Source organism: Coptis chinensis, chromosome 1 (genome assembly GCF_015680905.1).
Source record: "Coptis chinensis isolate HL-2020 chromosome 1, ASM1568090v1, whole genome shotgun sequence".
In the NCBI taxonomy this organism is placed as follows: domain Eukaryota; kingdom Viridiplantae; phylum Streptophyta; class Magnoliopsida; order Ranunculales; family Ranunculaceae; genus Coptis; species Coptis chinensis.
In genome coordinates this window covers 17,747,231-17,773,033 of record NC_141456.1, presented here as the reverse complement: position 1 = coordinate 17,773,033, position 25,803 = coordinate 17,747,231, and the positions used below count along the sequence as shown (strand labels likewise).

The 25,803-nt window shown below is 37.3% G+C and overlaps 3 protein-coding genes across 3 annotated transcripts; 1 reads left to right on the top strand and 2 right to left on the bottom strand.

Moving 5' to 3' along the window:
- Window positions 1-907: 907 nt before the first annotated feature.
- On the top strand, window positions 908-6,716 carry LOC147522626 (RINT1-like protein MAG2). Its single transcript, XM_086594521.1, is given in 5 exon segments — window positions 908-1,232; window positions 1,315-1,419; window positions 4,435-4,523; window positions 4,599-6,429; window positions 6,432-6,716. Coding segments are annotated over 5 exon segments (2,394 nt in total). The 5' UTR covers window positions 908-943; the 3' UTR covers window positions 6,512-6,716.
- A 527-nt stretch (window positions 6,717-7,243) lies between these two features.
- On the bottom strand, window positions 7,244-8,489 carry LOC147522625 (hyccin). Its single transcript, XM_086560402.1, has one exon. It carries the CDS (start codon window positions 8,445-8,447, stop codon window positions 7,419-7,421), a length of 1,029 nt encoding a protein of 342 aa, XP_086416528.1. The 5' UTR covers window positions 8,448-8,489; the 3' UTR covers window positions 7,244-7,418.
- Window positions 8,490-12,517: 4,028 nt separating this feature from the next.
- On the bottom strand, window positions 12,518-12,982 carry LOC147522624 (uncharacterized). Its single transcript, XM_086568148.1, has one exon. The coding sequence runs from the start codon at window positions 12,980-12,982 to the stop codon at window positions 12,518-12,520; it is 465 nt and encodes a 154-aa protein (XP_086424274.1).
- Between the last annotated feature and the right edge of the window lie 12,821 nt (window positions 12,983-25,803).

Genomic DNA, 25,803 nt, shown 5'->3' with positions numbered 1-25,803 from the left:
TCCATGGTGATGTTCGGAATCTGATGCAAGGTTTTGTTGGCTAAGCCGGGTATCAAATTGCTAAAGTGCATGAAGTTTCACTGGAAAGGAGCCCGCCTTCAAATGAAAATGTGATGAATCTGATTTCTAAACAATGAAATAAATGACAACACATAAATTGTCCTTATTTTCAAGTTTTTCATCTTGGTAGAGCTTCCTGATCGACAACGAACCATGCCTGCCCATTCGAAGTCAAATAGAACGCTTCGGATCCCATTTTATTTCTTGTACTTGAAGTGTGATTGATTGAATATGTTAAATTACCTAAACACACTAATAAAGCTGTAATGGGTATTGTTTATGGTGGATAAAAAACTGAACCATGTGAATGGCTGCCTACGTACTCAAGTGTTTACTGGAATCAAGTCTTCATAGCCGTAGTTCTTTCGAGAAGTGATATTTTATAGATGTAGAAAATAAGAGTTCTAAACCCTAACTGAACCTGAGTTGTCCAAGTGTCTAACCAAACACATGAGCCATCCAAGTAGCCAACTGAACCTGTGAGTCGTCCCGGTGTCTATGAGCGGCTTGGTCACTTAGACTTATGATCAAGATTATTCCATGAGTAAGGGTACTAATATGGTGGTACACCTTCTTCTTCACCCATACCCAACTAACTTCTCCTCCTTCACTTTTGTGGCTATTATGTGTTACCCCAACCTCTTAAGTTTCTTCTTCACCCATTTCCAAAATCTTTCAAATATTCTCCTTGAAATTCGCTCAATTCGACCCCTGACTTCATCGGGTCAGATATTATTTCGGTTTTGGAGTTGTACGCATTTAACCACATCAAACGTCCTTATTGGGCTTTTAGGCCTATTGGGCCTATACAAAACATGCCCACTATATATATAATATTAACTCTTCACTCTTTCTTCTTTGTATTTTTTGGAATGGAGTGAAAATGAAAGCAATTGATACCATACCTCAAAACTTGTCAAATTCTCTCCACTCTTTTCTTGAACAAAATTTCCAAACGAAAAACGATATATTAAATTCATCAAATCTCGTACCGGAATTGCAGAAACAATGTCAAGAATTAGATCAATCTCTAAATAACTTAAACCACAAACTCGATAAATCTCTTTTCACATACGCTTCACATTCGGAACAAATCGGTGGTTTGTTTCATGTAATTCAACTCAAATTAAATCATCTTAAGTCCTCGACACGTGTCTCTGTATCGAATCCAGGTTCGTTGTGATTGTTTTTAGCTGTTGTATTGTTTTTTGTTTTGTCTTTCAATTGAGTTGTGTATGTTTTTTTCTTTGTTAGATGATGGAGTGGGAAGAGAGAAGAAGAAGAAGAAGATATTGGGAGAAGAGTTACCGGCATTGGCGAAAGAAGTTGCCAGAGTTGAGACTGTTCGGATTTATGCGGGTCAGTTTTCGACTTCCTGAATACTTAATGTTGATATGCTTGCATTTTGATTGGTTTGCATTAGTGTATGGCATTGGGATTTAGTGTGAGTGAAGAGAATTTTAGTAGTGGTTCTATCGAAAGTGAGTGCAGGGTAGAGCTTGTAGGAAGAAACTGGGTTTTAAAGTACAGAAGTTGTCTAGTGAAAGTAGTGATTACTAAGTTACACTGACATAGGTACGTGTATCTGTCTCCGACACGGAGAAATATAAAAAATTGAGGTATAACACGTACAATATGTGTGTGTCCAACACCGACACGTGAATACGTATCCGATACGGATTTAAAAAAATATATATATATGGCGTGTTCATGTAACTAAGGATTTTATGGACTTGCTTTGAGAGTTCGTTGAAGACATTCGGAGTAGGTGACGGTAGTTGTACATGAGAAAGGTGTTTTATATACATCATTTGATTCTTTGGTGTTTCAGTTGCTTAGAACCTTAGCTATATAGATGCGTGTTAAAAAAAATTGGGAGTGAGGTTGCATTCAGTGATCTGATTGATTATATTTATCATTTCCATTTGGCACAATAACATAGTCCAAGTGAAGATCGATAAACTATTAGGATATGTGGGGCATTAAGAGATTGATTATCTTTGGTTATCAGGTTTATTTGGCAAAATGACATATTCCTAGTGAAGGGGTGTTAACAGTTACTTTTTCAGTTAGGGGCGAAATGGTATTCAACATTTTGGGTGTTCATTCCGTCTTAGAAACTTTACAGACTATTGTGTCACTGAAAGCAGATGCTGGATGCATAGTTTCTAGGCGATCAGACGATGTGAAAACATAAACCTCCCCCGCTGTGTTAGTTGGAAATTTAACCGGATCTACTTTCTTTTTTTGGATGTTTGATATGGTAGCTTCTTTTGTTTCCGTCAAAGTTGTAGCTCCGATTAAAACAAGAATTCATTTTAGTATGAGGGCTTCTTAAAATTATCATTTGAACTTTTCATTGCTATTTCAAAAAGGAGGGAAATGAAGCATGGATCTAATATTATGCTTTGAAAAACTAGATAGATTTTGATGTGGACATCTAGTCGAGTCCAAGCCCATAGGTCGTGAGCCCACTAGTTTAATTACTGTTTTATTGTTATTAGTATAAATAAGGGCTTGTATTTAGGTTTGGGGATAGTTGTGTTTGTGTTTATGAACTATTGAGTGATTATGAATAAAGGTGAGACTTTTAGGGTTCTATAAAGTGTAGATTTTGATTAAGTGTTACTTCCGCCACTTCAATTTACATTATTTGGTATTGGAGTAGATTGCTTTTTGGGAGATTTGTGCAGAAACACTGTTCACAAAATATTGTTCACAGCAGTGTTTATCCCTGTTACTGTTCACCGCGAATCCAATTTTATTTTTTGCAAATCAAGATATGTCTACAATGTCATAGAGAACTCATGGATTCATATTAACCCCTAGAGTACGGGTTGCTCGATTAGAAGAGTGGAGAGAAGCCTTGATGCAAAACAGGTTTGATCGATTAGAATAAGCGACTAGTCGACTTAGGGAAGCTATGATGGAGCTTTTGTAGCCCAAACCCCCCATCGTTGGTGTAGCTTATATAGCCCAATGTAAAACACCGGTTACAAAGAGAAAGAAGGAATTTATGAAGCCATTGTGTCATGCTCAAATGTCTTGAGCGTGATAACAAACGAAATCAGCAGGTTCATCACCTTCCTTTGCAACAAAGATGTCGTGCTGACCAGATCTATGAAGGTCTTGTTCCTCCAATTCAGTAAGCACAAAGTAGTGGTTATATTGATTCTTTTCTAACCAATTTTGAGAAGATTTTAGCTCGCAATCACAAAACACTTCAACGCATACTTCGTGACTTCTAGTATCCGTTGTGTTTCAAGAAAGGAGTACTAGCAGCATTGTGGTGTCATGTTATTCGTTTGAGCCGATATTAGGGCAAGATTCGAGGTCGAATTCTTCAGAACCACGGGAGGGTGATGTATACAAGTTTGAAATTTGAAGAGTTTTTGCATATTAGTGGGTTTTCATGTCAACAAGCTTGTGGTCAAGTTTCTTCAACTTGGAGAGTGTGATGTGGACATCTAGTCGAGTCCAAGCCCATGGGTCGTGAGCCCACTAGTTTAGTTGCTACTTTATTGTTATTAGTATAAATAAGGGATTGTATTTAGGTTTGGGGGTAGTTGTGTTTGTGTTTATAAACTATGGAGTGATTATGAATAAAGGTGAGACTTTTAGGGTTCTATAAAGTATAGATTTTGATTAAGTGTTGCTTCCGCCATTTCAATCTACATTAGATTTGGTCATGTATTATTGTTAAGTATTGTCAATCGTTAATCATTCATCACAGATGGGAAGTCTCATCTAGTGTTGAGGTGTCTTTTTCCTGGAAAATTTGGTCGTCCATCTTGAATCTAAAATCTATTTGGTGTGTCCCAATTGAGTGGTGAGCTTATTTAGTTCTTGGGGCCATTTTCCTTTCAACTAATATGGTAAGTGACTTTGGAGTCATCTACTTTTTGCAATTATGTGGGTTTATGCTTGAGTGGTTGGAAGAATTCTGAAGGAGTTGCGGCAACAGTGGAAGAAGTGATTTTGTCAATCAAAGTGTGTCCCTTTGAGCAATTTGTTGTTAGATGTGACTTTTTGTTGTTCTTGAATATGTTGATTATTTTCGTAATTGATATTTGGATCTTTTAGCTGCAATATTTCTTCTCTTGTATATGTAGGCCCTACTTTACTTTTAATGTGGATCTATTTTTACTGAGCTAAATATAAATAAATAATGTAAAACGAAAAACTTGGATAGATTAATCATTAAGGAAGACTTGGATGGCTTGTTCTCCTATATATTACTTAAAAAAAACTTGGGCTGAAAATGTGAAAAGTAAGTGATTGATTAACTATTCATATTGCCATTTAATGGGTACTTAACATCGCTTCCCTACTTGTTTTATATAATTTAACATTTGCTTTTGCTTATGTATACAGAAACAGCATTGAAACTTGACACCCTTATTGGTGACATAGAAAATAGTGTCTCTTCTATTATGAAACTGCATTCAGGGGCCAATTCTGAGGTAAACAGTTTTTTCATGCATTGATGTAGCTTGTGTTGCAAAAACAAATTTCCATCTTAATTTTTTCCTCTACAGGAAATGCGGCTTGCCATTAAAAATCTCAATCTCATGGAGGATGTCTTAGTGTCAGTTACAAAATCACGACCTCAGTGGGCACGTCTTGTTTCAGCTGCTGATCACAGGGTTGATCGAGCTTTAGCCATCCTCAGACCCCAGGCAATTGCCGACCATCGTTCCCTTCTTTCTTCTCTTGGATGGCCACCATCCTTAGCCAATTTGACTTCCACAAACATAAATTCAAGGAAATCATCTAATGTGGTAAATCCTCTTTTCACAATGCGAGGAGACCTGAAAAACCATTACTGTGAAAACTTTCTTGCCTTGTGCAGTCTCCAGGAGCTACAGAGACGGAGAAAGTCCAGGCAACTTGAGGGTCGTAACCGTGAAATTGCTTTGCGCCAACCCCTTTGGGCAATTGAGGAGCTTGTCAATCCTATATCTTTGGCTACCCAACGGCATTTTTCAAAATGGATTGAGAAGCCAGAATTGATTTTTGCCCTTGTATATAAGACAACTAGGGATTTTGTGGACTCCATGGATGATTTGTTGCAGCCAATGGTTGATAAGGCAAGGCTTTCTGGTTATAGTTGTAGAGAAGAATGGATTTCAGCAATGGTGAGCTCAGTATCTACGTACTTGGCAAAAGAAATCTTCCCTATTTATGTTGGACATCTCACCGAGGACGGTGTCAATGGAATTAATGCACAGGCTAGAACCTCATGGCTGCAACTTGTTGATCTGATGATTAATTTTGATAAACGTGTTCAAGCTCTGATAGCTCAATCAGGTGTTGTGCATGCCTCAACGGAAGATGAAAATACCCATAGGATGTTTTCATTGTCTGTTTTCTGTGATCGCCCCGACTGGCTCGAGTTATGGGCCGAATTAGAACTCAGTGATATATTGGATAACCTAAAACCTGAGATGGAAGATGAGAGAAACTGGAAAATGAATGTTCAAGGAGTATTACCTGTCTCGGGGTCGGAAGATTACAAATCTTCAGCTGTTACAGGTGCTGTTCTGCAGCGTCTATCTGCCGTGATTGACCGTTGCAGGTCATTGCCAAGCATTTCGTTGAGGGCAAGGTTTACAAGATTGGCTGGTGCACCTATCATAAGGGAATTTCTTGACCGCTTACTTCACAGATGCCAAGAAGCAGAAGGATTAACTGCACTAGCAGACAGAGATGCACTTATAAAGGTGTCAAGCTCCATTAATGCAGCTCGCTACTGTGAGTCGGTTCTGAAGGAATGGTGTGAAGATTTGTTCTATCTTGAGATGGGATTAGCTCAGGAGTGTGATTTGGGATATGGACAGGGCTATACTTCAGGCAATGAGACAGTTGAATGTCTGGGTGGTTGTATATTCGACGAGGAACTTGGAAAACTGGAAGAGTTCAGAATAGAATGGGTTGAAAAGATATCAACTGTTGTTTTGAGGGGATTCGATTCTCAGTGTAGAGATTATATGAAAAACAAATGGCAGTGGCAAGAAACGGGGGAAGATGGTTGGACCGTGTCTAAGTCGTTTGTTGGAGCTCTAGATTATCTGCAAGGGAAGATTGCAAAATTGGAAGAGGATTTGAATAAGATTGATTTCGTTGTTTTTTGGAGAAGTGTGGCAACCGGGGTGGATCGTTTGCTCTACATTGGTGTTTTGATGAGCAGCACAAAGTTCACTGAACACGGCATAGAGAGATTTGAAAATGATTTGGGGGTTTTATTTGGTGTGTTTGGAGCTTGGTGCTTGAGGCCGCAAGGATTCTTTCCTAGGGTTAGTGAGGGTTTGAAGTTACTGAAGATGGGTGAGAATCAGCTCCAATGGGGTATAGACGGGGGAAGGAAAGATGGTTGAAAGAAAATGGGATAAGACATTTGGGTTTGACAGAGTCAGAGAAGATAATAAGGAATAGGGTTTTCACAGGGTGATACCTTTATTGGGACTTACTTTCATGACGTGATTCATCCTACAATATGCATCAGGAACAGAGAAATGTAGGTTAGGAGTTAGGACAATGTCAACTGACGGAATTCCAAATTTAGTTTGTATATTACAGGGGGTTCCCCAACTGTTCCAAATATTTTTTTTTCAAGATCTTAATAAATGTGGAAACAAACACATAAATGAGTAAAATAGTGTCCTATTCTGCTACAGTTGAACATCTCTGGGCAATTTTTATTCTTGACATTAGATAGTGTTACAACGCGAACCGTAGTTGGGTTCTAGGCTTCAGTTATTTTGGGTGAAACTGTGACATCGATAATCTAGCCAAAGCCTTGCTCAATTGTTTTTCGTTGTTTAGTTTCTTTTTCAATTGATTGGAAGTGTCATGCATGGCATAATGGCAAGAAGGCTGCACTTCATGTTTCCTATACATTCCAGTGTTATTCATTTTGTCATTTATAGGCTGCACTTCATGTTTCCTATACCTTCCAGTGTTAATTATTTTGTCATTTATATGCTTCATGTTTCCTATACCTTCCAGTGTTATTCATTTTGTCATTTATATGCTGCACTTCATGTTTCCTATACCCTTCCAGTGTTAATCATTTTGTCATTTATACAAGTAGTAACTATCTGAGCAGGGTCAAATTTCTCTCCTAATTTCCGTTGTTGGTTGTAAACACGATATGATTCAAATGATAATGGGAAGATAAATATAATAAAAACGTTAGAATCAAATCCTATTAAAGAGAAGGTTCGCCGTGTCCTCTAACAATTAAGCTTTTGTTTTCTTCTTCTACCAGACAACGTACATAATGTGGTTATATGGTATGTACTGTTATTTTTTGCTTGCAGATGACAAAACCAGAACGTACAGAATATAAATATGAATTAAAGGGTGATCACAGGGTTCCTTAGATCTCGAATTTCTGTTGGATCGGGCTCGACATTCGAATCAATTGCCATCTTCCCAAGTCTAAGTAGACTGCCGGTAGTTAGAATTGCTTGAGGATTGACCTCATGCAATGCTCTTGCATACAGACTCCTAGACGCCGCACTCGCTGCATCTTTTAATTCTTTCGACTTGGTTGGACCCATCAGACAATGGCTCAAAATCCTCAAAACAGGTTGTAAAACTTCCCATGGAAGAGGAATTCTTCCATCTTTCTTGTCCTCACCTTTCTTCCCCTTAGTTATCTTCCCCACGCCACCTTCACTGGTAGAAGCGTTCTGTTTGCTACCATCATGAATATCCTCACCATTGTGTTTTCTACCATCTTCATCCTCGTACATGTCGCCGTCCTGACCAGCCCAAATCACACAAAGCTCGCAGAAGTCAATCTTAGAACGTAAGGGAATAAGAGCTATCTTACTATAATACAATTCAAAACAAACACCAACTATCCGAGCCCTCTTAGTAGATCTGATTGTACCATGGGGTTCCAATGTTTGTGACAAAATAGCTAAGTTCAATTCGGTTGTGCTATTCATTACAGCTACCTCGTGATAGATGCTTGGATGTGATAAATCCGGAACATTTACTGTTATTGCTTGCCCTCTCCTAGATGTTGTTTCATAAGCATATATAGCCAAGAGTATGGCTTCGAAACCAGCAAGCGACTTCCTTAAACTTGCCCGAGAAAGGTATACTCCACCGATAATAGGCAAGAATTTTAAAACTACTAATTGAAGGGTTGGGTCTGAGGATTGAAATGTGTTGTAAAGCCAACGACAGAGTTCATTTTCTCCAGCGCCAGAATTGGGTAGCTTAAGGTGGTTTGAAATTTGCTTGGTAATCTCAGGGTGATGTAGGAGTAAAGATTCAGGGGTTTCACAAGAAGAAACAGAAAGAGGGATGGAGCCAAGAATGAACGAGAGTGCTTCGAATGCAGAATGAACTTTCGAATTGCTATCTGACATGATGTGATGATGGTGTGGAGATTGGTGGTTATAAGGTGATCAAAATGTGGAAGAGGAAAGGAATGGAGAATATATATAGGTGGTTTCCAAAGTAACTGATTTTTGAATTCAGTTTTTTTAGTGTTCCGTCCCCATTAACTTTGCCAATTAGGTATTCCGTCCCCACTTCTTCAATTATTAGTCTTCCGTCCCTAAGTTCACAGCATGACTAAGTCAGCAGTCATTGACTTGACTCCGTCCGTTTTGGTGCATGTATGTGTAAGTACACATTTACCTCTCCATAGGTAAAATGACCAAAAAACCCATTGACTCTCACAAGACCAAATTTAATCCATTTGCCATGTGGCATCATCAGATCCATTTAATCCAACGCTCACAAATATTTGGCTTAAATGATTTCTACTACTAAATCACCTAAAATTTCTCAATTATGTTTATCTCTTTTGCCCTAAATCATTACCCTAACTAACCCTCAATTATGTTTATGATGCTATGATGAGATGACCACCTTCTTCCATAGTTCCATCCAACAAATTAAAGGGCCACGAATTGAACAAAACTTCTTTACTATACCATGGACCAAAATATCGCCCGATATATCCGATATATATCGAGTGATTTTTGGTACACCACAATCGACATCGATATTTCCGTATATCCACCCAATATAGAACTATTTTTCCGATGAGATGACCATATCCTTAATCTTTTCCATAGTTCCATTTTAAAATATAAATCCAACAAATTTTCCGAAATATCCGGCCATATATCCGATATATCAAATATTTTAAATAATTTGGATACAAAAATAGATATATCCGAAATATCTATATCCTATATATCTTTTAGGTACCATCATCGTATCGATATTTTGGGCCTTGTACTATACCTAGCTTAATCCATCATATCACTCTCCCCACCACTGGTCCGCCATTGCCATCACCAAAGAACTCTCTCTCTCTCTCAAAAACTATATATTACATTAACAAACTTACAAGTCATTTCATAAGTTAAATAAGTTGGTTAGTTCTACTCATTATATCAATTGGGTGGGGTAACCCAATTGATTAGAATTACCCAAAATTAGTTATTGGTGATAGTTGGTGGCAATGGTAGTGTTTGTTGGAATAATGCAGTAGAAAGCTAAAGAACAAGTACAAAAATAGAGAGAATAGACTGCAAGTGTTACTTGAATTCTAAAAACTAAAAAACTCGATGCTTACATTGTACTGACTCTCGACTTATTTATAAGAGAAGCATAGCCTCACGTGGGCTATACTTGTACAACAACCTAAGACTCCTTAAGACTAGCACAACTCCCCAAGTATAGCTAATGCACTCCTAAACCACTCAAACACTACGCCAATTACATAGACCACTTGGACTACTAACTTGCGGACACTAACATTTAGACTACTAACTTGCAAACACTAAACCCATTTGTTTTACATCAATTCTTATCACTCCCCTTGATGCAAAAAGGAAAACATTCGATGAGGATCGAAACTTCCGAACTTAGGATATGAGAGTGCCTTGGTAAATCCATCCGCAACTTGATCATTTGTTGGACAATACTTTATCACGATTGTTCCTTCGCAACTACATCTCGAATGAAGTGATGACGAAGCTCAATGTGTTTTGTCCTCCCATGGAAAACTGGGTTCTTCGTCATTGAAATAGTAGCTTTGTTGTCGCAGCTTAATCTCTCATTGGTGTTGCTTGTACTTGGTGCAAGTCCTCCAAGACTCTTCGCATCCAAATGGTTTGATATCGCTGTCGACTTTGCCGACATGTACTCGGCTTCAGATGATGATGATTAAGCTGATCGCTTGCTTATTTGAGAGACATGATATAGTTCCCGATCCTAGGCTGAAAACAAACCCGCTTGTGCTTTTTCGGTCATCTACTTAACCCGCCAAATACTACTATCGATGAGACCCAACCAAACTGAAATGAGGAACCGGTTTATACCAAATGCCATAGTTGTTGGTTGCCCGAATATAATGAAGAATTCTCTTGGTTGCTCCAAGATGATGCAATCAAGGATTGTGCATAAATTTTTGAGACTAAACCGACCGCAAAACATTATATCCGGACGAGAGTGTGTAAGATACATCACCCACCAACCATACTTCTAAAAATCTTTCGTTGGCTCTTGGTGTTCCATCATTCATTGACAACTTCTCACTTGTGTTCATGGGAGTAGAAGATGTCTTGCAATTCAGCATGTTAAACTTCTTAAGCAGGTCCAAAGCATACTTTTCTTGGCCTATGAATATTCCATCATCTATTTGTCAACCGGAGACCTAGGAAATAGTGCGGCCAGCCCAAATCCGACATATCAAACTCCCTCATCATCATCTTTGTCTTTGAATTCCTTGATAAGAATGTTAGAGGATGCAGTGTATATAATATCATCTACATATACACATATAATAATAATATCACCAGCACTTGTTATCTTCACATATAATGTAGGCTCATTATCACTTCGATGAAAACCATCCTTACGAAGATATGAGTCGAGTCGGCTATACCATGCTCTTGGCACTTGCTTAAGCCCATAGAGTGCCTTATTCAACTTATATACTTTCTCCTCCTGTCCTTCAACAATGAACCCTTGTGGCTGCACAACATAAACATCCTCTTCCAAAGAACCATTTAGGAAAGCCGACTTTACATCAAACTAAAATACTGGCCATTTATTTTGAGCAACTAATCCCAAAATAATTCGAACAGTTTCATATCTAGCAACCGGGGAGAAGGTATCCACGTAATCGATACCATATTTTTGCACATAGCCCTTCACAACTAGTCTTGCCTTGAACTTATGAACACTTTCATCAGCATTATACTTAACCTTGTAGACCCATTTTACACCTATGGCATCTTTTCTGGGTGGCAATTCGACTAGTTCCCATGTATCATTTTTTTCAATGGCAGCAATCTCTTCCTCCATGGAGTGCTCCCACTTTTCCTTTCCTTCTGCTTCTTCATAACTAATAGGTTCTGCAACCATGAGAGCATAAGTACAAGTCTCATAAAGATCTTGCAAAGATCAAAATTTATGTGGAGGAGTGTCGGAGTCAAGAGTAGGGTCATTGATGTTGCTGCCCTCACTACTTTGACGCCTTAAAGAAGTGCTCCCTGTGCTCCTTGGAGTACTCTGTGATGGAGAAGACTGAGGTGAACTTCACAATGGAGAAGATTGTGATGGCCCAACTTGCTGCACTATCTGTGCCGGTTCAGATGCATCTTCTACAAAAGGAACATGCTGATTTTGTTCAGCTTCCCACTGCCAAAAACTATTTTCATCGAATATAACATCTTGACGAATGATTAGTTTTCTAGTTTCTAGATTATACAACCGATACCCTTTGGTTTCATCACTATAGCCAACAAAGATACATTTCTCACTTTTTTTATCGAGCTTAGAACGAGCACTAGACTCAATCAGTGAATAAGCCATGCTGCCAAAAATCTTTAAACAACTTACATTGGGCTTTCTGTTCCACCATGCTTCATATGGAGTCATGTTTCGCACCGCTTTGTTGGGGATATGTTTAAAAGATAGACTGATGTAAGCCATTTGCTTCACTCAAAATGCATTAGGAAGCTTTTTCTCATTCAAAGATGCTTCTCGCCATTTCAACAACCGTCCGGTTCTTCCTTTCAAAGAACCCCATTATGTTCGGGGTTTTCCTCACTCGTCAACTGCCTGTGAATGCCATTTCTCTTGCAAAATGATGCAAACTCATCGATAAGAACTCTCCCCTCTATCGGTTCAAGAACTTTAAGGGTACACCCGCTCTGTTTTTCTGCATAGGCTTTAAACTCTTGAAACTTTTCAAATGCTTCTGATTTGTAAGAGAGAAAAAAATACCCAGCTCATACGAGTATAGTCATCAGTAAATAGTAAAAAATATCTACTCTTACTAAAAGACATGGTTCTTGTCGGACCACATATATCGGCATGGACAACTTCCAAAAGCATCTTGGCTCTCCACGCCTTTCCAATTGGAAATGGTATGCGGTGTTGCTTTCCGTAAACACACCCTTCACACACATGATCAAGACTGGAAATAGAAGGCAAACCAAACACCATATCTTTCTGACATAACAATTTCAGCCCATTCAAGTGTAAATGCCCATCGTAAATGCCATAATTTTGAATCATCATTAGCGCAGACAACTAAGACACAATCATCAAAACAAGAAATCTCAAGAGGAAACATCTTGTTCTTGGTCATGGGAATTTTTATAAGAGGGATATTAGACCTATGTTTTCTGATTTCACACATAGCATCATCAAACATAACAGAGTACCCTCGTTGAATCAACTGTCCTACGCTTAGCAAGTTATGAGCTAGACCAGGGATATAGTAAACATCATGAATTAGTCGTTCAATACCTGATTTAGCCATAACAACTATAGTCCCCTTGCCTTCGATTTGGACTGCTTTATCATTGCCAAGCCGAACTTGTAACTTTACAGATTCATCAAGATTGCGGAACATACTTCTATCTCCTGTCATATGATTGCTACAACCGCTATCTAGGAACCATATATCACTCTTACTTTCTTGAGAGTCTAGACAGGTCAGAAAAAGATTACCGTCTTCTTGGTTGTCTTCAATGAAATCGGCTTGTTGCTGAACTTTTTGTGGGCAATATACTCCAATGTTCCCATACTGATTGCACGTATAACATTGCCTCCCTTGATGGTTCTGCCTTTGGTTGCCTCTATCACCATATTGGTTTCCGCCATTATGGTTGCCTCTACCCATACCAAATCTGCCTCTTCCTTTACCACGACCATGATAGCCTCCTCTGCCTCAACCTCGTCCTCGACTACATGAACCTTCTTCTTTGTTAGAAAAATCAACTTTGGTTTGAAACGCATGCTCAACACTCTTCTCTGCAGACTGTTCATTCGATCTTCATGCGCTAAAAGAGATCCCATCAAGTCATTCAAGGAATAGTTATCTAATTCCTTAGACTCCTTAATAGCAGTAACTACATGATCCCACTTTGAAGGAAGACTTCTCAAAATCTTTTCAACAACCTTCTTATATGAGATTGTTTCTCCAAAAGTTTTCATTTGATTTACTATGACAGAAACTCTACAAATAAAATCTTGCACAGATTCATTACCTTTCATAAGGAGAGTTTCAAACTCCCTACGAAAAGTTTGAAGCTTTACCATTGTTACCTTGTTGTCCCCATGGAACTCTTGCTTTAAAATTCTCCATGCTTCCTTCGACTTGATTGCACTTGCAAGGTGAGGAAAGATCGATTCTATCACAGCTTGTTGTAACACTAGTAGAGCCTTCGCATCCTTCTTGCGATGCTCCTTTGCATCAGCTCCCGTCTCTACATAACCACTTTCAACAATCTCCCAAAGGTCTTGAGAGATGAAAAAGGTCTTCATCTTAATGCTCCAGAATTCGTACTTCTCTCCACTAAAGATCGGAACTAGAGAGTGAGAATGTGAGACATTAAGAGAATTGACACCATTTGGCGCCATGGATACTGCCATGCTTCTCTATGAAGATTTGCTACAACAACTAATCTCCAAAAAATGGCGATTCACCCAACCTAAATCGAACCTTGCTCTAATACCAAAACTGTTGGAATAATGCAATATAAAGCTAAAAAACAAGTACAAAAACAGAGAGAATAGACTGCAAGTGTTACTTGAATTTTGAAAACTAAAAGACTCGATGCTTACATTGTACTGACTCTCTGACTTATTTATAAGAGAAGCATAGCCTACGTGGACTATACTTGTACAACAACCTAAGACTCCTTAAGACTAGCACAACTCCCGAGTATAGCTAACAGACTCCTAAACCACTCAAACACTACGGCCAATTACATAGACCACTTGGACTACTAACTTGTAGACACTAACATTTAGACTACTAACTTGCAAACACTAAACCCACTTGTTTTACATTAATTCTTATCAGTGTTGAGATAGAGGAGAAGATGATTTTGAGAGAAGAAGTGAAGTGAGAGAAAGAGGAAGATAGAGATGAACAAATTACACTATATATGACTTATTACATAACTTTGGTTTTTGCTTCAACTGCTTGCAAGTAATAGCTTCAATTTCACTGTAGAGTTGGTGCTGCTTCAATTTCATGCAATGTATTTTTTCTTTTAATACCCAATCTCTTGTGATGATTAGAAGCAATTTGATTTAGAGTGACCGAAAACAATTTCTTCCATGTTGCCTTCGTGTGGTACAAATTGCTACATTCATATAGGAATTACTAATTTGTTAGGTTTATGTGATATTGATTAATAAAGGAGCATGTTAGAAAGCCCATTAAGAAATTGAATTATATAATTTGTACTTTTCGTGCGATCATCGGATTAATTATGTGGGGTTGGATTATTGTTTTTCACTGAAATGCTTGTCATGGTAATTTCACTAAAATGTTTGTCCATGCTCTTCTGGAAAACATTATTTGTTAAGCTTTGGGAGGTTTTCTTAGAAGTGAATGGTGGTTTGAAGAGTGGGGAATGCTATTAGAGAGAAAAAAAAATATGGGAAGAGGAATAAGACTGATAGTGCTATATATGAAATGGTGGGAATGAGATGATATTAGTTTGCTTGATTCTGTTAGTATTGAGCAGAAACTTAGAGCATCTCTAGGTGGTGGTAGTATACTCTTCAAATTTGAAGAATCTAGTTGCAAATTTCGACCAACTCTAAGTAGTCGCAAATTTCATTAGCAAAAAACAACTCACGCGATATTACCACTGTCGCGTGATAGTTGGAGTGTCACATGTACAATTCCAAAATAACCCATGCGACATTAGGAGTGGCGCACAACGATTCCAAAAGTAAAAAAAAAAAAAAAAACACGCGATATTAGTAGTGGTGTGCAACAAGATTAATCGGGCGTGGTCTTGCGATCAAAGTAAAAAAAAAAAAAAAATTGGGGCAACATTACCAATGTCACTCGGCATCCGCATCCAAATTGTCAAATTTGCGAACAAGAATACGAACAAGCAAGTTATGCGACCGGATTTGAGGCCTCCTAGAGATGGAATTCCGAGAAATTTCAAACTTTTTCTTCAAATTTGAAGAAAAACACAGGTTATACTACCTGCTCTTAGATTTTCTGTTGCCATTTTTTTGGAGAGATATTAGTTGCATAAGAGAATGGAGAAATGAATATGGAGAAGATGTACAGTTCCAGTTCTATTTATTGTTTTATTTTGTTTGAAAAGAAAAATTAAAAATAAAAGTTGATATGATAGAGTTGTTTGAGATGTTGGTCCACTAAGTACAACAAGATGCTTGTGTGATGATGACACGTGGCAAAAGAGATCAACATGAGTAAAGGTGATAAGGCATTGAGTGAGGTTGCTGACATGTGGCAATAGAAGGGAACATGAGTGAGGGTAGTCTGGTCATTTTAGATTGGCAGGGGTAGTGAGTGTTATTTAGAAAAAATAAGTGTGCTCATTGGATTAAGTGGATCTGATGCCACATGGCAAATGGATTGAATTTGGTCTTGGGTGGGTAAATGGGTATTTTTGTTATTTTATTTGTGGAAGGGTAGATTTGACATTACACATGCACCAAACGAATGTAACATAGTCCTAAGAGTTGACTTGGTAATGCTGTGAAATTGGGAACGGAATACTAATTAAGTAATTATAATGGAAGAAGTTGGGGGAGGAACGGAATACTAATTGGCAAATTTGACGGGGACGAAACACGAAAAAACTGTTTTGAAATTAAGAGCTTGGCAGTTATAGATTATATATTCATGTTGTACTACGCTATATTACGAATACTCATTCACTTCCTGTTAATGACAAGTGGAACTCTGACCATGGAAAATAGAGTAGGATCTCTACGTTGTCCTATTCTATCTCCACTGATGTCGCCAAGTTGTTTCAATTTTCCTTTAATCCTCCCCCACTAATACATAGACATTGAAAAAAATGAGTGTCCGCAACTTACCCAATTGCATTTCTCCCCAAGGACTCTCGATGTGTCTTTAAAAGGAAAATGGAAGCCCACACATATATGAAAGAAAAATGAAAAATTGTAAAAACCAAAAAAATAATAATGAAACAATGAGATATATATAAAAATGACCTTTACTGATGAACACACATTTCATCCATCGCCATAGACCATTGTTGACGTGGGACGTTGTGGGAGCTGATGATCTAAGATATTAACTTTGGAACTCTCCTTTTCTTTTTCTTTCTTGGTTGTATCAGGTTTCATAGTACAAAATATCAGGATATGGATATTTATCGATATTCAATTTCTGGATATGTATCGTGGATATATCCCCCTATTTGGGGATATTTGACATACAAATATCGTGGATACATCCAAAATATATATCATGATACATTATTTATATTTATTTGAAATATAATGGTAAATATTAAATAAAATTGTTATATACACAAAATATCGCAAAATATCACAAAATATCCCAAAATATCACAAATATCATTGAAATATCACCGATATTTGCAGTCGTATATATCTCTGAACATATCGTGATATTTATATATTTTTCTCTGAAATCTGGATAGATATCCCCAAATATCGCGATATATCGGGATATTGCTTTGTGCTAGCCCGATAGGGTTATGTATTTAGGTGGCCTACTATAAATTACAAGTATGCGAACCGTGCTACGCATCGGGTTTTTTAAATTTGGAAACCTATCTCTCGTGATTGATAGTTAGCATGGTTTCTTTGAATTTTAATTGTAAATAGTAATTGTAATTATATAGGAAAGACTCATATATTTATTTATTTTAAACAAAATGGGAGATAATTATGTTATTTAAGTGATATTAGGAAAGTTCTTTTAAATTATCAATAAATAAAATATGACTTGTTTTAATTTGGAAATGAGGGTAATTATTTAATTTAAGTGATATTAGAGAGGTGTTTCTAAATTATTAATAAAAAAGGGATCTTGTTCAAATTATATTAATAAAAGTAGGATTTATTCTAAATTTAGTGAGGGAGGTGTTTCTAAATTAAGTAAATAAAGAAATCTTCAAATTATATAAATAAAAGTGGGGTTTATTCTAAATTTAGTGGGGGAGGTGTTTTTAAATTAAGTAAATAAGGAGATTTTAAATTGCCTTCTCCATATTGAGAAGGGTATTCCCCAAGACCAACTATCATATAGTGCAGTGGCGGAGCCAGGGGGGCCCAGCATACACCCTGGCGTACCCTCACTTTGACCCAAGCCAAAAAAATTTTTATCAGCTATGGCAACTGCCGCAAGTGCTAAGTGGTATAAGTAAAAGACAAAAAAAATAAAGAAAAGTATGCATGTAGAAATTAGAAAGGAAACAAAAGGATATGCTGTGTCATGATGTCATGTGTACAATGTACAAATAGATTCGGTTAAAAGGATGTGCTGAAATTTGGTTACAATTTGATTCGGTTAAATTTGGTTAAAGCAAATAGTACTAAAAAAGCAAATAGAAAACCAATAGTACTTGTATTCCGTGTGTTCCTCTTTATCTCGTATTTATCCACCCATATATAAACCCAAATAGAAACCATCTTGTATCTATTAAAAAAAAATAGAAAGAAAAAAAAAAACTCCCTCACCTATTCTAATTCTCTTCTCCTCCATTCTCTATTACCATATATTAAAATTTAAGTCTTCTACTTTTCTACCCAAACAAACAACTTTACACCTACCGGTTTTGTGGAGATAACTAGGTAACTCTTATATTATTTAATTTTTTGTCGTGTTTTTGTACTGATTCCTAAACCATATTATTTAGATTTTTATATGTTTGTGATTATTATTTTATTTTGTGAACATTATTGGTGGTTTATTTTAATTTGTGCAATTTCAATTAAATTGATTGGTGGTTTATTTTAATTGTTTAAATAGCTATGCTAAAGTATTTGATCAAAGAAAAGTCGTTGCCCTTAAAACCAACTAGTAACACAGATCATGTTGTTAGTGTTGAAGTAGGATCCTCTTCAAAGCGAGGTCACCAAGAAACTGAGGATGGTGGTGTTGAACAACCTACGTCAAAGCGGGTTCAACATGGAAATCGTGAAGAACTTGACTTGTCTAGTCTTCCGGGAGACCCTGGATTGAGGAACAAGATTTCGATTATCATCCTAATGATCGCGAATCGAAAGAAGAAGATATTTGCTTAGGGGTCCTTGCCTATACTTTTCCTCCAAGGACAATAGGCAAGGGAACCGCCGCTTCGGAAAGAGTGGTATGGAGAGTTTAGTTGGTTGGAATATAGTATTCACAAAGATGCCGCGTTTTGTCACTATTGTTATCTCTTTAAATCTGATCAGGGGGCACAAGGAGGCGGAGATGTTTTCTCTTACAAGGGGTTTACTAATTGGGAAAGGAAAACCAAATTAAAAGAGCATGTTGGAGGACCAAATAGTGCTCATAATATTGCTTACAGGTTTGCTAAATCAAGAGCAAAGATATCTAAACATTTCTTGAGAGAAATCACCAAGTTCGGCGGGATTACCGAATACATCTAACCTGCAATAACATTGTATTAGGTTTCTTTTGAGACAAGGTTTAGCTTTCCGTGGCCATGATGAATCGAGGAGTCGATCGGTAAAGGTAATTTTCTTGAACTTATAATTGATTTTGAAAGATCATAACTAAAGTCATTAAGAATGTTCTTGATAATGCTTCTAAAAATCGAAAATTGACCTCACTTTGATATACAAAAAGAGATTGTGAATGCAGTGGAAACTACAAATGTTATTTTAAAGGATTATGGAAATTCATTGTTTGCTATTTTAGTCGATGAAGCACGTGATATATCAATTAAAGAGCAAATGGCGCTTGTTTTAAATATGTCGACAAGAAAGGTTGTATGATTGAGAGATTTTTGAAGTTGTGCATGTTAAGGAAACTAGTGCAATCCTACACTTAAAAAGGCAATTGATGAGTTGTTCTCTAAGCATGGGTTAAGCATATCTAGACTGGCGTGGACAAGGGTATGATGGGGCCAAAGAATATGCAAGGTGATTTGAATGGCCTAAAACACTTATAATGAAAGAGAATGAGTTCCATTTTATGTTCATTGTTTCAGCTCATCGCCTTCAGTTAGCCATTTGTATCGGTTGCAAAGAACCATGAGTCAATTGCTAACCTTTTAGTGTTCTCTCTAATGTGGTAAATTTTTGTTGAGCATCATGTAAGTTTAATTTGTAGATATGTTACGTGAAGCAATGAAGACTAGAGTTGTTGCAGCCTTACAAAGCGGAGAAATTTCAAGTGGTAAAGGGTTGAATCAAGAGACTAGTCTTAAAACGATCTGGGTGACACTTTCGATGGGGCTCACACTATTATACACTTCTTGGCATGATAAACGGTTATGGTTCAAGACTTGATGTGCTTGATAATATAGCGGAAGATGGTTCAAAATCGAACAAAGAGGTGAGGCTTACGGATTATTGAGTTCATTGCAGTCTCTTTTGAATTTATCTTAAATTTGCATTTGATGAAAGCGATACTAGGAATTAGCAATGATTTGTCAAAGGCTTTGCAGCGTGAAGACCAAGACATTGTCAATGCTATGGCTCTTGTTAAAATAACAAAGATACGCTTACAGACGATGAGAGATGATGGGTGGGATAGTCTCCTGATTGAAGTTTCTTCACTATGTGCCAAACATGATGTGGTTGTTCCAAATATGGAAGAGAGGTATGCGGCTCGAGGGAGGTCTCGACGAAGAGCGGAAGGAAGCACCAATTTACATTACTATCGTGTTGGATTATTCTATCACTGTATTGATTTGCAACTTCAAGAGTTAAACGACCGGTTTAATGAAGCAAACACAGAATTACTTCTTTGCATGGCATGTCTTGATCCTTGTGAGTCATTTGCTGCTTTCGATAAGCAAAAATTGATCCATTTTGCTCGATTTTATCCCGATGATTTTTCGAGATAGATCGATGGAATTAGCGGATCAACGAGAATTATATCATTGATGTGCGTTCCGATACTAAGTTTGGTAAAGTAAACGGAATTAGCAGCCTAGCCAAAATAATGGTTGAGACAAAGAAAGATATTGTGTACCCACTTGTGTATTTGTTGATTAAGTTGGCGCTGATTTTACCTGTTGCTACTGCTACTGTGGAGAGGGCATTTTCTGCTATGAATATCATAAAGAATCGTCTACGCAATCGGATGGCGGATGAATGGTTGAATGATTGTTTAATAACATACATTGAAAAAGAAGTTTTTGATAGCATTGATACCGAGTTGATCTTGCAACGCTTCCAAAAGATGAAGAAGGGTGACAAAAAAGAAGGGCGCCGAGGACAACTATGAATAAGTATTTGTTTAGATTGAATTATTTTTTTTATTTTTTTTAAATTTTTTTATATTACATTTATTGCAATTATTTTATATGATTTTTTTATGTTCGAAATATACTTGTTTTGTGATCGGGTTTGAATTTTTAGTTAAAAAAAAATTAGTGTGGTTATTTTTTTTATGCTTGGTTTATGAGTGGCTCACTCTCACTTACATTCCTGGCTCCGCCACTGATATAGTGTATATATCAGACTAAGCGGCCTGGGAACTTATGGGTTGTGCTAAGTTAATTGGGCAGTTACGTTGGTTGATACTGATAAACAAACTAGGTTTATTATGAATTTATGATGCCTTGAAGATTTGAAGCGAGCATGATTTTGGAGTACTTTGCACCGAGCATATTCTTGTTGCTGAATGCTGATCATGGTCTACTAAGCATATATCCATCATCAGTCTCTGTCATCATATTACATATACAATAAACTACTTTGAGAGGGTATACATCATCAGTCGAAGTGAGATTGCACTTCTTACCTTAAAATAAGATCTACATATGAATCTTATGAGGGAGGAGTCAGAAATTATTATTATTATTATTATTATTATTATTATTTTTTTTTTTTTTTTTTTTGGAGAGGGAGGAGTCCTCCGTCATTGGATACTAAGGTTTGTCCGTGCCGTACAACACTGAAAAACTCCTTGCGCCTCGGCGTCAGAAAACCCAATCAAGGCCAACCCAATTGCCCATTATCTATAAGCCCACCATGTCAAATTTGGAGGCCCAACAATTTATGGGCTAGTCCAGTGTTTATAAGTCCAACCGCAATTGTTGACTTTCTGGCTAGATCCTATAGATATTGATTTGGTTTAATAAAATTGTACAAACCCTTAAATCACTTGGATTCGCCATGTCATAATTTTTGAGAAAGATTTGTAGCCGTCGAATGGAGCCCTTCGGGCCCCACACTGTTCTGTTTTGTTAGACAGACTAGTTAATGCCCGTGTCGAAGGCACGGATTTCATAAAAAATATCATTGATAATGTGATGTGATTTATGCCTATTTATGCCTACCCGACCATATAATGTGATTTCAGCTTAAATGATAATTTTGAATACAATAGTTTTCATCTAGTTGTTCCCAATTGTTCCATCATGAAATTGTATCGCTTTCACATGCATGCATATGAAATTTGGTAAATTTTGGATTTGAAAAACCTAACCGCACTCAATTTGCACTTCATAACAAAATCATTTTAGGAACAATAACAATTGATTAAAGTTGAAGCTGAAAAAAGAGTTCATGAAATGTCATTAAAAATCAAATTGCAAACTGCAAGAACTTAATTACACAATCATAACCAACCAAGACAACCTTAAGGTGTTATACTATACACATCCAATTTTCGTACAAATATAAGATGGTCCAATGACTATTTGTTTCAAGAACCCTTCCTATATCATCAAAAGAACACAAAATTTTCCAGGACTAGAAATTGTACAGAAAATAACTCTTGTATTCTCCAATAGTCCTCAAAACCTTTGCTCTTAATTGCCCTGTAATCCTCCCCCACCAATACAAAATATACTTAGATGATGCCTCTATGCTAGAGTTAACACCACTCGTTCATTCATGCAATAGATGGGGGCATATTTTTTGTATTCAACTGTGAGGCCATGGTCATTATTCTTCTTTGACAATTGCAGTAGGAAATAGAAAAGAAAAAATGAAACCCAACAACTTCAACATTTAGCACTTGGTAATTGACATGAATTTAAAAAAAAAAAACCAACCCAAGGCAACATTCATAGTGGTCAGAGCAAATTATTTATCCTGTTATGCCAAGTAATGAGCTGAAGATAAATCAAATTAAAAGCGTAAAGTAGATAATAAATACATAGAGCAGTAAATAAAAAATAGGAAAACCTTGCAAAACATGCTCATTCAATGTAAAAAAATATCTACATAAATAGTACCTTGCATACAGAAACTTGAAGCAACTAAATAATTAGAGTGTTTTAACCTTGTGCATTAACAAAATAGAAGTTTCAAAATTAGAACTAAAAAATTTGGAATATCAAGAAATTAAACTGAAAAAGAGATAAGAAAGAAACCAGACGGAAAGCTTGAGTAAATAGCGTAAACAATTCTAGGAAGCTAACATTAAAGGCATTTAAAGGACTTTGTATGATATGAAATACAAACATGTAAGACTTTTACTTCTCAAATGACATAGATAATACTCATACATGATCATCCGCTGCAGCAAAATTTGATCTAGCCAATGCCCAATTAATTTCGAGGTCTTCATGGTTTTCCTAGTTAATAAATCGACAATCCACACAAACAGTAGCTTGCTAACAGAAGCTTGCATCAAATAAAACAAAGGAGAACTCTAACCTTGTGCATACATGATTCAAAAATAAATTAAAAAAAATCAAAGTTCAAAATTAAATATCCCGAGAACTTTGGAGAAGCATAGGATAAAATAGCCTAAATTAATGACAACTATATGCACCATAGTCGCCATTTTCAATAGCAATCACCATCTGTTTTTTTACAGACACTACTTACGATAGTATGACCTTACGAAGTACCATAATAGCCAGGAAATACACTGAAGGATAGTGATTATACATTTAAATTAAAGAATTCATAAAAACAAAAAATGAAAGATAAAATAAAATAGATAATAAAGTCAATTAAAAAACTAAATTGGCTAGACGATTGTATGAACCCATTTCATACCCTTTGATCTTACAAGTCCCCCACTCCCTCCTTTTCATCCCCCTTATCTGAAATACCCGCCATTTCTCTTAATCAGTTGAACCCATTGGGCTATCTATATACGTACCCCCTTACCGGGGGATCAAGCTGTGTCGTAGTTCTCCTTTCTCTCCCTCACTTCTTTTCTCTTTTTCCCCTCCTTTTCATAGCCGCCTCCCTCCTTTAGGTCAAAGTCTTTGGACCTTTCTCATCTTGGGTCCATCCATTATGCCCAATTTCATACAAGGTCCACCTCCTCTCCTTTCCTTTTTTCTCTAAGTATTGTACTCTTGGGCTCTTCCTACATGTGACTTCCGTGGACATGAATATGGATGACACAGATGCCCCCTCTCGGGTCCGTCAATGAAGACGACGGACCTGAGAAGACATTGACCTGCAGCGCCCCAAAACTCAAACAAATATACCTAAGATGCGGCCATTATGGAAAAATTTCGACAGTGTCTCCTTTGTATTTTCAACATTTCATAAACACAATAACCTGTCATAACCTGAAAACTTAACAAGGATACAACCAAACCACACATAAAACCTCATATCTCAGTTGTAAACCCAACTACTAAAAGATATACCGATTCGTAGAACCAGCTACTTACCCATCTCGACCAATGCCAATTAAGTCAAGTAACCAATCCTCGAATAAGAAAAAAACTATAAATATACAAACAATATTCCAGAAACCTTAATATACGACTTATACAATGCAACTAACATACATCTCCACGTTACCAGATCAACCTCAACAAAACCATCTAACCCTACATATTCCAAATACACTCATACACAAAGGATGGATAAATGCCAGATCACTTGAGTAACAAACTAATATCGACTCAACAAACTAAAGAAATAAAGATATCTCTAAGCTTGCAACCATGTGGATACAAACATGACTAGAAATAATGACACCCATAGCAATAAATATTCAAGTTCCCGCATCTGCCTATTTGTAAACAAATGACACACGTAAGGATCCAATATTAAACATATCACACAGATCAAACTAAACATGCTATATACATATATATATATATATATACAAAATAAAACCACAATCATACATCATAAACAAAGAACTCCATGGGATGGGTACCTACCTAGGGAAGCCGCCCGACATAGCCGCTTCCCTTTCAAGGATCAAGCCATAAGTAGTTCTTCCATCTCACACTAATATATAAGGATACCAAACTCAAAGAATACTAGGTCTTATACGTATTCAATTGCCAAGAATAAAATTTAGCAATAGCCATGTACACACTAAAACCTTAGCTATAAAAGCTGTGGGCAACGAGCTATACACTCCCGTACATACAATACCATTAGAACATGAAATGGGATGATTAATATAACTAAATAAACAAACGATCACCTATACCGCCGCCACTTGACTCAAACATTTGGTCGTACCAATCAAATTGATTTTAGTGGTTAGCTACATGCATTTTGAACATGTCACCCTCATATTGATAATGATAAAACAAGGCCCAAAAACTCACATTTGGGGTTTACATGACCTCTCATGTACTCATACTTGAATTCTAAACCTTCGCCATACCATGACTTGATCTCATGTTTTTTTGTGTTCCTTCGACAACCTCAAGTTGCTTCCACGAAGGGTTCATCCCCTCCGCTGCCTTAGAGACGTTGGGGGCAGCTCAATTTACCCCCTAGTTGAATTCGGACATCATCGTCTGCGAAAGACTCATCCCCCCCGCTGCCATAGAGATGTTGTGGGCAGCTCAGTTTGCCCCCAAGTTGAATATGGAGATGTTGGGGGCAGCTTAGTTTGCCCCCAAGTTGAATTCGGATCTCATCATCAGCGAAGGGCTCATCCCCCCTGCTGCCATGGAAATGTTAGGGGCAGCTCAGTTTGCCCCCAAGTTGAATATGGAGATGTTGGAGGCAGCTCAGTTTGCCCCCAAGTTGAATTCATACCTCATCATCCGCGTAAGGCTCATCCCCCCCGTTGCCATGGAGATGTTGGGGGCACTTCAGCTTGCTCCCAAGTTGAGTATGGAGATGTTAGGGGCAGTTTAGTTTAGCCCCCAAGTTGAATTCGGACATCATCGTCCGCGATAGGCTCATCCCCCCCGCTGCCATGGAGATGTTGGGGGCACCTCAACTTGCCCCCAAGTTGAGTATGGAGATGTTGGGGGCCATTCAGTTTAGCCCCAAAGTTGAATATGGAGATGTTGGGGGCACCTCAGCTTGCCCCCAAGTTGAGTATGGAGATGTTGGGGGCAA